This window comes from Littorina saxatilis, linkage group LG17 (genome assembly GCF_037325665.1).
Source record: "Littorina saxatilis isolate snail1 linkage group LG17, US_GU_Lsax_2.0, whole genome shotgun sequence".
Classification (NCBI taxonomy): Eukaryota; Metazoa; Mollusca; class Gastropoda; order Littorinimorpha; family Littorinidae; genus Littorina; species Littorina saxatilis.
Window position 1 is genome coordinate 45,779,997 of NC_090261.1, and position 13,226 is coordinate 45,793,222.

The window sequence follows — 13,226 nt, forward strand, 5'->3', positions numbered from 1 at the left end:
AATCAAAAATTTTATTGTAAATTTTCATTTAATAAATATACCTACCCGAATCACATGTAGCATTGACACAATCGGAGATGCCAGGTTCTGAAAAGGCTAACCGTCTAAGGGAAGCAACCCCAACCACAAAAAGTGTAAACGTAGCCATGGTAATGACCATACACCCGGGGAGTTACCTCCCATCGTGCATGCCACGTCACTACTGCTACTGAACACGTGGTTCATATCATTCGACCTAAAGAATAAAATTCTCCAAATCAAAAGCGGGGTTGGCGGGAGGGAATATACCATGTGATTCGGGTAGGTATATTTATTAAATGAAAATTTACAATAAAATTTTTGATTAAATTACATATTCCTACTCCGAATCACATGTAGCAGATTACAACAACAAGGCGGTGGGAAAGAAAATCTAACTCACTCAAAAAACCTTGCCAAAAAACTGGACCGCTGCCAAAGAGTCAGGACGGTCCCAGTGGGAAAGAAAATATAACCAACTCAAAAGCCCTTACCAGGGCTGGCCCACTGCCAAAAGGCAGTGAGGGAACCGAGGAAAGTCCTGATTGACAGCCGAGATGAATCTCAGGCAAAAAGCGTAAGAGACAACCTCAGAGATCCAGTAAGCTGTGCTCAGCACTTCTTCCAATCTCCTAGCCGTAAAAAACAGCACAGGAATAGACCCAAGCCTTGGATTAATGACCCTGGCGAGCCAAGGGAAAGACAAGCTTCCCCCCCCCTTTTTTTCTTGGAAGGAAATGCTAATGTCCTGAAAAGATCCGTGCGTAAGGTTGTCCCCTCAAAGCTGAGAAGGACACATCCTCGCGGTGACCTTAAGACAACCATGCCAAAGTCTGCAAACCTTGGGATGTAGTAAAGCCCGAAAGGCCTGTGAGAAAGAAGTCAGCTCAAAATGAGAGTGACCAATCCCCACAAAAGAGCGAGAGAGACATCCGAGCACTAAGTACCAGAGTACCAGAAAACCCTCAAATAGAGGGTCGCCAGTCTTCCTCTGCCAGTCTCTGCGAACGCAGAGAGAGAGGTAGCACACGACAGCAGCCACTTACGACTGTGCGTAAGCCACCGGAAGTGTGGACCCCCGGTGGTCAAAGACCGCTGTGACTGGCAACCATAAACAAAATGGCTAAAAGCCAGAGTGTTCCCAAAACAGTCTGCTTGAAGATAATTGAGAGTGAATCAAAAAACCGAAAGCAGAAAACAAAGACTGGTAAACGTAAACCGTGAAGCCAGCCAGCCGTAAGACTCCTGAAACAAGAGTTCTTTGGGAAACATTAGCTAAACCTCTGCCCGAAGGAGAAGAGCAGCCAAAACCTGAGAGAGAGGAGGAAAGCCACAAAGAACTACTCCTCAAACATCCATTGTCCAAGACAATGCCCCCTCAGGAAAATCTGAATGTTACCTCCGAGGCCAACTCAAGCGAACCTTAAGTTTGGACGAAACACCAGAACGTGTCTGTTCACTAGAGAAAGACAGAGTCCGACTCGGTGAAAGATAACAAGGACCAAAGTCCAAGTATTTGTGGCCAAAAAAGGGGTAACCTGAAGCCAGAGAACCCCGCCCAAACGGAAATCGTCCTATCCAATCTCCTTAAAAGTGAGAACAAAGGAAAGAAAAGACGAAGTCCGAAGCCACAAGAAACAGGAAGGCAACAACCACCATCGCCAAAACGCGGAAAGGCTGTTGCCCGGACAAGGCTAAAAGCCCTGACTCCCTGAGGTCGGCCGTTGTTCTATCCCCCCCGACGTACCAAGAAACGTCGGTGAGAAAAAACCAACCTTGCCGGTAAACCCGGAAATAAAACAGCAGCAGCCCATGGCTGAAACAACTGTTACCCCAACCGAAGAAGGAAGAAGTATTCCGACGGAGGCTGCCTATTGGCTGCCAGCTTAGCTTAACCAGAGGATTGAGCATGCTCACCTGAGGATGCTAGCTTTACCTTACTTCAACCCTTGTAAAGCAGTCAGAGACCTGGTGATCTCTACTCGACTGAATCTCTACTGCGGGCAAAGCTTAAGTGACTCTCTTTGACTGTCCAGGGAACAGAGAATGCGAAAGAAACAAGTCCCTCCGACACCCGCCGTACGAGCGTAGTGAAGGAAGGGCAGCCTCATCTGCTCTTCGCTCACCCTAGCAAGGGCTGGCCAACAGAGTAGAGAAAGGAGGCAAGTTCCAAAAGCTGAATTAAGCAAGAAGGAACAAAAGATGAAGCCCGTGTAGCCGAAGCCAGCCAGGGCTGAGCGTGTTCCGGAACTGAACCAAGGTAGAAACAGCGGCAGAACCAAAACGCTAGAGATACCACTTCCAGGAGGAGATGGCATAGCCAAAACCTGCAAACCGTGGTACCCACCAAAGATGACTAAGGCACCGGAAGTAGGAAAGCATCCTACCTTCGCGGAACGAAAATCCGACATCGACAACCAAGGCAACCAGCAAGGAAGCCACCAAAGTCGATGCACCCAACAGGAAATCCTGAGTCGCAGCTTCAAGCTTCGACGGAAATCCCGAACTTGTCCGATTGCTGACTAAAGACTGAGAACCAGAATAGTTCAGCCACGAACGCAACCGAAGTCACAGTTGCTGGTGGTAAACTGATGAATGAGATGACCGGAAACCGGAAACCCATCCAACCGGAAAAGACCTGACTCATCCCCCTAATGACGGTCGTGAATAGGGGAAACGTCTAGAGCCACCCGAACTGAATAGGCAGTAACCGCAACACCCAACAGGTAGAGTGAAGACTGCCCCGGCTGAGGCTGAAAGCCTAAACGCCCGTAGGCCAGCCGCTGTTCCTCACCCGCCGACCTCCGAGAATGAGTGTCAGGAAGAGGAGTAGTGTATCCGAACAAAGCCGGAAATGCAGCAGACAAAACCGCAAAAAACGGAAGCGAAAGTTGCATAGAGTAGACTGAGGCCGGAAGCCCAAACGCCCGTAGGCCAGTCCTCTGTCAACTCCAGTCAAAACAGCAACATGTACTTGAAATGGAGGACTTATGCTTCCAGTAAAACCGGAAACACAGCGCCGAAAACGGCTGCCGCACTTGCTGTGAAACACAAATGTGCACGACGGAACAAGAGTGAGACAGAACAGAGGAGGACTGGGGCCGGAACCCGAACGCCCGTAGGCCAGTCCTCAATCAACCCCAGACAAGCCACTACGTGCGCTTGAGATTGGGGACCTATGCTTCCAACAGGAAGTGTAGGAGGCCGAAGCCCCGTCCGGAAAATACCTCGACGTGACCTCTGCCGCAGCCTAGAGGACAGCGTTAAGCCTTTTTCCGGATAACCAGCACGTGTGAAATCGCTGACGACAGACTGAATGTCCGAAACATCCGGCGAAAAACCGAAGTCCACGTTACCGGTGGAAGGCAGGTGAAACGACATAACCGGAAACCGGAAATCCGTCCCCCCCAACGTCTTCAAACTCATGCCCTGACCAGGATAAGAGTGAGAAGACGGCAAGCCTGCAGCCGCAGGAACCGGAACGGCAGTCGAAGCGACAACCGAAGGTTGAAACGTTGACTGCCGCGGCCAGGGCTGAGACAACACCTGCCCGAAGGGCTGGCGTTGCTCCTCAGCTACCGACATCCGGGAGGAAGTGGAAGCGGAAGGAGCAGTAAATCCGGGCGGAGCCGGAAAAGCATGAGACGAGACCGCGAAAAGCGGAAGCGCCGTATGCAAGGACGGGGGCCGGAAGCCCGAATGCCCGGTAGGCAACGTCCGGTCAACCCCAGAAACGACCACAGCGGGTGCGTACGTCAGGGAACCTATGCTTCCGGCAAATGCCGGAAGCGCAGCAGCCGGAAACGACTGCCGCCATTGCTCAGCCACACAATGGTCTTCAACGAAGCCAGGGTGCGACTGAACAGAGGACGGGGGCCGGAAGCCCGAATGCCCGGAAGGCAACGTCCGGTCAACCCCGGAACCACCACAGCGGGTGCGCACATTGGGGGACCTATGCTTCCGGCGAGTGCCGGAAGCGCAGCAGCCGGAAACGGCTACCGCCATTGCTCAGCCACACAATGGTCTTCGACGAAGCCAGGGTGCGACTGAACAGGGGTTTGCGGGTCGTGAACCCGCCGAAAAGAGCTGTGTCCCAGCAGGGAGCGTCCGACGGTCTCACGAGGACCTGTGGACCAGCTCGACTTACTTGAGTCGCCAACCACAGCGGTAGAAGACGAAGAAGCAAAACATCCGCCCTAGACAACGTCTCGGCCGGAAGCGTCAAGGAAGCCAACAAGCTGACGTCACCCACAGACAGCGGGACCAACGGAAGTCGCAGGCTTGGCACGCAAAATTTCTTCTCGAACGGAAGTACGAATCTCCGGAACCAACGTAGATAACGAAGACACCTGTGACACCTGATCCGCTAACGGCAGAGAAGGTGAGCGAGAAGAAACAGTACATACAAGAGAAGTTGACTGCCCCCAAAGTGTTTGTTCGGGGCATAAAGAGTAACGGACACAACAGACAAACATGTTAATCCGAAACCACAACAAGTCCTACGGACTGGTAGATACCTGCTAAAGCCTAGCCATGTAAACCACTGTCAGCAACGCTGATACACAAAATGGCGGCCAAGCGATAAGTTACTGGACAAAACTTAGAAGTCCAAAACGGACGAAAATTAAGCAATAACGAAAATTCCTGTCAGTACTAATGACGAAATAGGAAATGGCTTACCAACTAACAAGCAGAAGGCAATAAAGCAGGTAAAGTAAGGAGAACCTCACTATAACATAGGCCTAGCCACAAACAGAAGCTGTCAGGAAAGCTGAGCAACCGAAAATGGCGGCCACACAAAAAGTTACTGAAACGCATTTAGGAGTCCAAGCGGACGAACAGTCAGCAACTACAGATAAATTCCTGTCAACTAATGACAGAAAAGGAACAAGCTTAACAACTAATCAAAGCAGAAAGCAAGTAAGAAGGTAAAAAATACGTTTACCTCCAGCATACATCGGCCTAGCCACATATTAAAGCTGTCAATCCATGTTGACAACAAAAATGGCTGCCAACGATAGTTACTGAAATTATAACAAGTCCAAAAACGGACGAAAATCAGCAACTACAACAACATTCCTGTCAAAATAATGACCAAAATGGAAAGAGCTCACCAACTACGAAGCAGGAGGCAAGATAGACGGTAAAGTGGCCAGTGGGTGTCATAAACAACACCAAACAGCACAGCCACTGGGGAGCCAAAAATTCACAACCTGCTCCTCGGAAAGCTGAAAGGTCGAATGATATGAACCACGTGTTCAGTAGCAGTAGTGACGTGGCATGCACGATGGGAGGTAACTCCCCGGGTGTATGGTCATTACCATGGCTACGTTTACACTTTTTGTGGTTGGGGTTGCTTCCCTTAGACGGTTAGCCTTTTCAGAACCTGGCATCTCCGATTGTGTCAATGCTACATGTGATTCGGAGTAGGAATATGTAATTTAATTAATTTTTAAGCCTACATGCTGAAATGCAATACCGAAGTCCGGCCTTCGTCGAAGATTGCTTGGCCAAAATTTCAATCAATTTGATTGAAAAATGAAGGTGTGACAGTGCCGCCTCAACTTTTACAAAAAGCCGGATATGACGTCATAAAAGACTTCTTCTTCTTCTTCTGCGTTCGTGGGCTGAAACACCCACGTACACTCGTGTTTTTTGCACGAGTGGAATTTTACGTGTATGACTGTTTTTTACCCCGCCATTTAGGCAGCCATACGCCGTTTTCGGAGGAAGCATGCTGGGTATTTTCGTGTTTCTATAACCCACCGAACTCTGACATGGATTACAGGATCTTTTTCGTGCGCACTTGGTCTTGTGCTTGCGTGTACACACGGGGGTGTTCGGATACCGAGGAGAGTCTGCACACAAAGTTGACTCTGAGAAATAAATCTCTCGCCGAACGTGGGGACGAACTCACGCTGACAGCGGCCAACTGGATACAAATCCAGCGCGCTACCGACTGAGCTACATCCCCGCCCTCATAAAAGACATTTATCGAAAAAATGAAAAAAACGTCTGGGGATATCATACCCAGGAACTCTCATGTAAAATTTCATAAAGATCGGTCCAATAGTTTACTCTGAATTGCTCTACACACACACACGCACAGACACACACACAAACACACACATACACCACGACCCTCGTCTCGATTCCCCCTCTATGTTAAAACATTTAGTCAAAACTTGACTAAATGTAATAAGAACAAGTCGCGTAAGGTGAAATAACAACATTTAGTCAAGCTGTCGAACTCACAGAATGAAACTGAACGCACTGCATTTTTTCACCAAGACCGCATACTCGTAGTTTCGTCAGTCCACCGCTTGTGGCAAAGGCAGTGAAATCGACAAGCCAGAATAGTGCGGTAATGGTCGCGCTGAGTAGGATAACACGCTTTTCTGTATCTCTATTCTTTTTAGCGTACTGAGTTTGTTTTTAATCCAAACATATCATATGTATATGTTTTTGGAATCAGGGACCGACAAGGAATAAGATGAAATTGTTTCTAAATCGATTTCGGACAATTAATTTTAATCATAATTTTCATATTTTTAATTTTCAGAGCTTGTTTGTAATCCAAATATAACATATGTATATGTTTTTGGAATCAGAAAATGACGAAGAATAAGATGAAATTGTTTTTGGATCGTTTAAAAAAAAAATTTTAATGACAAGTTTCCGATTTTTAATGACCAAATTCATTAATTATTTTTTAAGCCACCAAGCTGAAATGCAATACCAAAGTCCGGCCTTCGTCGAAGATTGCTTGGCCAAAATTTCAATCAATTTGATTGAAAAATGAGGGTGTGACAGTGCCGCCTCAACTTTTACAAAAAGCCGGATATGACGTCATCAGACATTTATCGAAAACAATGAAAAAAACGTCCGGGGATATAATTCCCAGGAACTCTGTCAAATTTCATAAAGATCGGTCCAGTAGTTTAGTCTGAATTGCTCTACACACACACAGACAGACAGACACACATACACCACGACCCTCGTCTCGATTCCCCCTCTATGTTAAAACATTTAGTCAAAACTTGACTAAATGTAAAAACCCACCCAACCTGAAATCTACACACAAACACAGGCACGCAAGCACTCGCACACACACACACAAACACAGGCACGCACACACACACAAACACAGGCACGCACACACACACACAAACACACCTCATACACAAGATGAAGAGCCATGAGCACAACAGGGCACTGAGGGAAGAGCAGAGAGGTGGTGTCGATGGAGCATGGCTTGGAGTACGATGACCTGTCCGGGGTCACCTCACAAGGGTCAAGGCCAAGACACGACTCCAGCTCCTCAAGGACGTGGCTGTGATGACTGGAGCTCACCAGATTGTCCCAGTCCTGTTGGACACCAAGCAACTTAGTAATAACATAATATGCTACTGTACTGTGTCAAGTACAAACAGAGAACAGTCTCAAAAGGCGTTACGTTAACTCAATCGAGACAACTTCTGAGAAAACTAAAAGAATGACTGCATCAATCAGCGACAAGTTTTGATTTCAATCAGCTAAAATATTCACACCTTTCAATCATCACTTCAAGTTCCAAAATAATATGCCCAGATTGAGATGCAGTCACTCACAAATGAGAAAAGTACACTTATGAAGGAAGACCAAAATAAACTTATAGAAAATAGCACACTGCAGTAAAGGTCAGGAATTTCCTCAAAAAAACATTGTCATTTTGAACCAACCTCCTCTGCCCCCTGGTCTGAGGGTCGAGCTCTCTTGGCTGACATGACTGGGGACATGGAGCGGTCCAGCTCACGCTGAAACAGTGTAAAGGCATGACGATAAAAAACGCAAGGATCATCTGCACACACACACAATTGCACGCACGCTCGGGCACGCACACACACACACACACACACACACACACACACACACACACTCTCTCTCTCCAACACTCACTCTGGCACTCTCTCTCTAAAACACACACACGCGCACACCAATCCTCCATTGCCAATCCCCTTAACACACAATGTCATGCAAACAGCACAACAGAACTCTACCTTGCTAGTGAGAGCGAGCCGGGAAGTGTCATATCCCATGAGGCTAAGCAGACAACGCTGAAAGACATGCCACTCTGACTGGATGCCAATGCCACCCGGTGTGTTGCGCAGTGTGTACCACTGTCCCAGCAACTGTAGGGCTGTGTCTTTAGGCAGCAGGTGCTTCAGTGCTTTCAAGCACAGGTCAACTAAACAAAAAATAGCAGTGAAGATTATTCAAAATTAAAAGCGTCTGTTGAGTATGGGGAGGAAAAATACTTACAGAGGGTGGATCACATAAGCATGACCATTCTAAATGCTGGTATGTTAACGTTTTCTGTGTGTGTGTGTTTTTTCAAGATGTTTTTGAGGTAGGAAGCTACAAATCTTCCACAATCTGCTGCACAAGTTGACCACTGGTTTATACTCCAAAAAGAATGGCACATGCACTTTAAAAACAATGTGCCAGCAATGACACAGTTTTCAACCAAGTTCGCAATAAATCCCCCAAGAAGTTATGAGTCAACTTCACCAACTGTCTATTTACTCAGATTATCCAAACATGAGAAAGTCGTAAAAATTGTTGCTGAAAAATGCAAGGAACTTACTTCCAGGAGAAGTGCAGATAGAGGGCAAGGATGTTCTGAACAGGGACCCATTCAAAAGTTCCTGTGAACATATAAGTCATACACCTCACAGTGACAATTGATTCTTGTGACATTTTACCGAATGACTTGATTGTTAATAAGAGAATGCACACTAAAAAAACACAAATCAGTTTCTGAAATGCAAAACAAAACAGCGACACAATGCAATACAGTAATAAATACTTGTTTCTCAGAACTTATGTCTTGATTCTTACCAGGCATGACTGAATGTCCAAGAATTAATAAAAAGCTTTCATAACAACAACTACTTTTGATAAGCAAGTGACATGGGATTAAACTTTGCCAGATGGACACTATATTTAAAACAAGAGTGCCAAACAGCTACTCACAACACAGAATCTGTTGCGGACATTGTCTCTGATCCCCTGCATGAAGGAGCTTTCTTGCAGACTGTCTCCCATGGAGCCCTCAAGCTGAGAAGGGGTTCCTTCAAACTGAAGCGGTACAGGTGATATGTGTGTCATCTGAAAAAGAAAACTGTATCAGACAAGCACAGAAAAAAACTGTTAAACAAGACAGCATTTGCTAACTGTCTTCCTGATGTCAGTGTAGAATATAAAAATCAAACTCGAAAAAGAACTTAACTTCTTTCTCTTTTTCTTCTTAGGACAAACACAGATCTTATGATGTTCATTAGTCTGTCAATTTTATGAAAGAAAACTTTCACAAAAAAGACACCTGCAATGCAGGGACACTTTCAGCATGACACTAAGGACCTAACACTACTCCTTACCTCTCAACACTAACTCTCACCTCTTCGTCAAAACGAGCATCCATTGCGCTGGGCGGGCGACTGGAGGTAAAGACCTGGCCGCGTGTGGGGCTGGTCTGTGGGGTGGTGGCACGCAGCAGGCTGAGCGAGCTCGACCCCAGGGGCAGGAGGGGTATGTGCAGATGACTGATCTGTAATAATTACATGTTTGTGAATAGGAACCAACAGCTACCCGTTTCTTTTCTTTTTGTTCTATTTGAGTTTTCACTTTTTTACCGTCCATTTTAGATGTAGTTTCTTCATGCAGATTTTCAAGTTTAATCACTTTCGTAAATGCTGTAATGTTCATAACGTAGTTTTGTAGCTTTCACAATAATTTCAGCACAATGACAAAATTATTTTCAATAAAATAAAAATTCCAGTCTAGCAAAAATCAAAAACGGGATCTGTATGAATGTGTCACCATGCTCTTCAACTTCTAAAGCTATTCTCAGTTTTTACACTGAGCTTGTGCATGAGGCGTCACTACACAAATCTGTGACATGCCATACTTACCTTTGTTACACCTGTGCACACTGTGACAAAGCCAGTGGTATCCAGAATCAGCATCAAGTCGACGGACTAAAAAACAAGAAAATCCAATCAATTATTCTTTGTTAAAAGAACAAAAGTCTTGGCAACTAAGTGCTTTCTGTGCCACAATCACCCATTACATTTACAATACAATACACGGATAATGGGCGTGCCATTAAAGGGGAAGTCATTCAAATGTAGACATTGATTGATGAAGTTAACACTTTTGAACGGCCATCACATTTTGTAGGCATTGAAGAATATTGAAACACGCAATATCATAGGTCAGGCTAAATCTAAAGTGGACATTATTGCTCCATAAATCATAGCAAGAACAACAATTCTATGCCTCCATCACCCCATCCATTTGCAAGACTGTCAAAAGCGAAATCAATTCTTCTTCTTCAGCGTTTGACGAAAAGAGAAATCAATGATTTGAGTCCTGAAAAGAGATACAAAGTACAAAGCCTCACCTCAACAGGACATGCGTCCTTCGCTGTCAGGACAGTGACAGTGCCAAAGATCAGCTGGCTCAGATCGTTGCTCTCTTCAAACCGCACACACCTGAAACACACACATTTCCATCAACGCCTTCTTGGATATAGAAGTTACCATTCCTGCAATTCTTATAATTGTTTCCATGTAATTGTTTTAAAGCTTTGTGTAAAACTGCACAAAAGTTATTGTTGCCCAGAGTTACTACTAACTGTTTACTCTTGCAAACAGCTTCCACCTTAAACTTAAAATATAATATACCAGCAATTTGTACTCAACCAAACACAGGAGTACATTCACAATTTCCAAACCATAAATTCTTATAATCAGAGAAGTCCAATCTTTATCTTGAAGAGATGTAGCTTTCCTCATACAAATTTAACAAGAAGAGCAAAGCCCATATGACTCACATGCTTTACACATTTTTCCTACCAAAATACATGTGACCTTGACCCAAGGTCAAGGTCATCCAAGGTCATGCAACACAAAGATGTTAATTCAAGACATAGGAAGTACAATGGTGCTTATTGGCTCTTTCTACCATGAGATATGGTCACTTTTAGTGGTTCACTACCTTATTTTGGTCACATTTCATAAGGGTCAAAGTGACCTTGACCTTGATCATATGTGACCAAATGTGTCTCATGATGAAAGCATAACATGTGCCCCACATAATTTTTAAGTTTGAAACAGTTATCTTCCATAGTTCAGGGTCAAGGTCACTTCAAAATATGTATACAATCCAACTTTGAAGAGCTCCTGTGACCTTGACCTTGAAGCAAGGTAAACCAAACTGGTATCAAAAGATGGGGCTTACTTTGCCCTATATATCATATATAGGTGAGGTATTGAATCTCAAAAACTTCAGAGAAAATGGGAAAAATGTGAAAAATAGCTGTTTTTTAGGCAACATTTATGGCCCCTGCGACCTTGACCTTGAAGCAAGGTCAAGATGCTATGTATGTTTTTTGGGGCCTTGTCATCATACACCATCTTGCCAAATTTGGTACTGATAGACTGAATAGTGTCCAAGAAATATCCAACGTTAAAGTTTTCCGGACGGACGGACGTCCGGACGGACGGACGGACGGACGGACGGACGACTCGGGTGAGTACATAGACTCACTTTTGCTTCGCATGTGAGTCAAAAACTGTAAAGCTTATAGTTTTGCACTGACCGTAGTTGCTGCTTGTACGGCACCATGAAGCAGAGATACTGCTGACCACAGAAGTCAGTGGTTAGGAACACTTTGGACGCTTTGCCAAGTGGACCATCCCTGAAAAATGATAAAACGGTGTCTTGTCACAAAATCATGTAACAAACTGACTGTCCAGCCTATTCAAGGCCTCGAAAAGAAACATGAGCTGAACAACAATTTGAGACTGCTAGAGCATCAGACTAATAGTATCAACACAAAACTTTGAGCTACACATGCATATAAACATGAAATTAATCACAAGCATCCACTAACAAGCACACTAATAATTTGAAATATCCATAAGTTCACACACTATGTATAAAATAAGAATATACAATTTAAACCAAGAGTCATGCAATCATGCCGACACCCAAACTAAACCCACCAAATCACAAACCTTTGCAACACACACATGCACGCACACAAACCCAAACGCTACCCCCATCTACGCCCCGAAACACACTAACCACATCCCAATCCCATGTAGCAACCCCACTTCTCAGACACACACACATACCTCATAGTTGGAGCAGGCTCAGTCCACAGATGTTCAAAACAGACTTCAGGCTGTGGAGCGGCAGGGGCCTCCATGCAACTCTCGTTTCCAAACATGGAGGTGTTGAAGGAACTGTTAGGAGTGCGAAGGTACATGTTGGCTGCGCGCACCTGCGGCGGTGGTGTTGCGAAACGATACAGGGCCGCCTCTGATGACGCTAGTGTAGGAGACTGGGTGCGACTGAAAATAACAACGTTAGGTTGAAATCATGATCAACCCGTTTCTAAAATATACCACACAAAGAAATATTCTTTGAAACAAGAAGTCTGAAGTGGCTCCTTGACAATGTTGGTTTGAACTTCAATGCACTGCCATCACATCTGGATAGTGTGTATGATTTAAAAACCACTCTTCTGTTGTCTTTATCCACTAATTTGTTTTAAGGCAAACTAACTCTCATTGAAAATTACAAGACGAAACTGGCACAATGGAAACGAGAGTCTACCTCACTGCTGTTTACAGTAAAATTACTCTCACTATAAAAACTAATCATTTCTATGTAACCTAACCTTTCTCCAACAACTTAGTCATACATTTGACAACGCAAAGCTGCATCCATTCAAAGCAACAGAACACTCCACTCAACCATGCTTACATTCACACAACGCATTTACTTTACTTTATTTGGTGTTTAACGTTGTTTTCAACCACGAAGGTTATATCGTGACGGGGAAAGGGGGGAGATGGGATAGAGCCACTTGTCAATTGTTTCTTGTTCACAAAAGCACTAATCAAAAATTTGCTCCAGGGGCTTGCAACGTAGTACAATATATGACCTTACTGTGAGAATGCAAGTTTCCAGTACAAAGGACTTAACATTTCTTACATACTGCTTGACTAAAATCTTTACAAACATTGACTATATTCTATACAAGAAACACTTAACAAGGGTAAAAAGAGAAACAGAATCCGTTAGTCGCCTCTTACGACATGCTGGGGAGCATCGGGTAAATTCTTCCCCCTAACCCGCGGGGGGTATTCACACAA

At 44.9% G+C, this 13,226-nt stretch overlaps 1 protein-coding gene across 1 annotated transcript in view; it reads right to left on the minus strand.

Moving 5' to 3' along the window:
- The window catches only part of LOC138953408 (anaphase-promoting complex subunit 1-like), a 116,358-nt gene that overhangs the window by 80,988 nt on the left and 22,144 nt on the right, over positions 1-13,226 (minus strand). The window contains exons 10-19 of the mRNA XM_070325208.1: positions 12,201-12,419; positions 11,663-11,761; positions 10,463-10,553; positions 9,972-10,037; positions 9,458-9,607; positions 9,034-9,168; positions 8,645-8,705; positions 8,058-8,245; positions 7,740-7,814; positions 7,195-7,386 (exon numbers count right to left, since the gene is read on the minus strand). Of these exons, the coding sequence (XP_070181309.1) occupies positions 7,195-7,386; positions 7,740-7,814; positions 8,058-8,245; positions 8,645-8,705; positions 9,034-9,168; positions 9,458-9,607; positions 9,972-10,037; positions 10,463-10,553; positions 11,663-11,761; positions 12,201-12,419 (1,276 nt within the window). The remainder of the gene's footprint in view (positions 1-7,194; positions 7,387-7,739; positions 7,815-8,057; positions 8,246-8,644; positions 8,706-9,033; positions 9,169-9,457; positions 9,608-9,971; positions 10,038-10,462; positions 10,554-11,662; positions 11,762-12,200; positions 12,420-13,226) is intronic.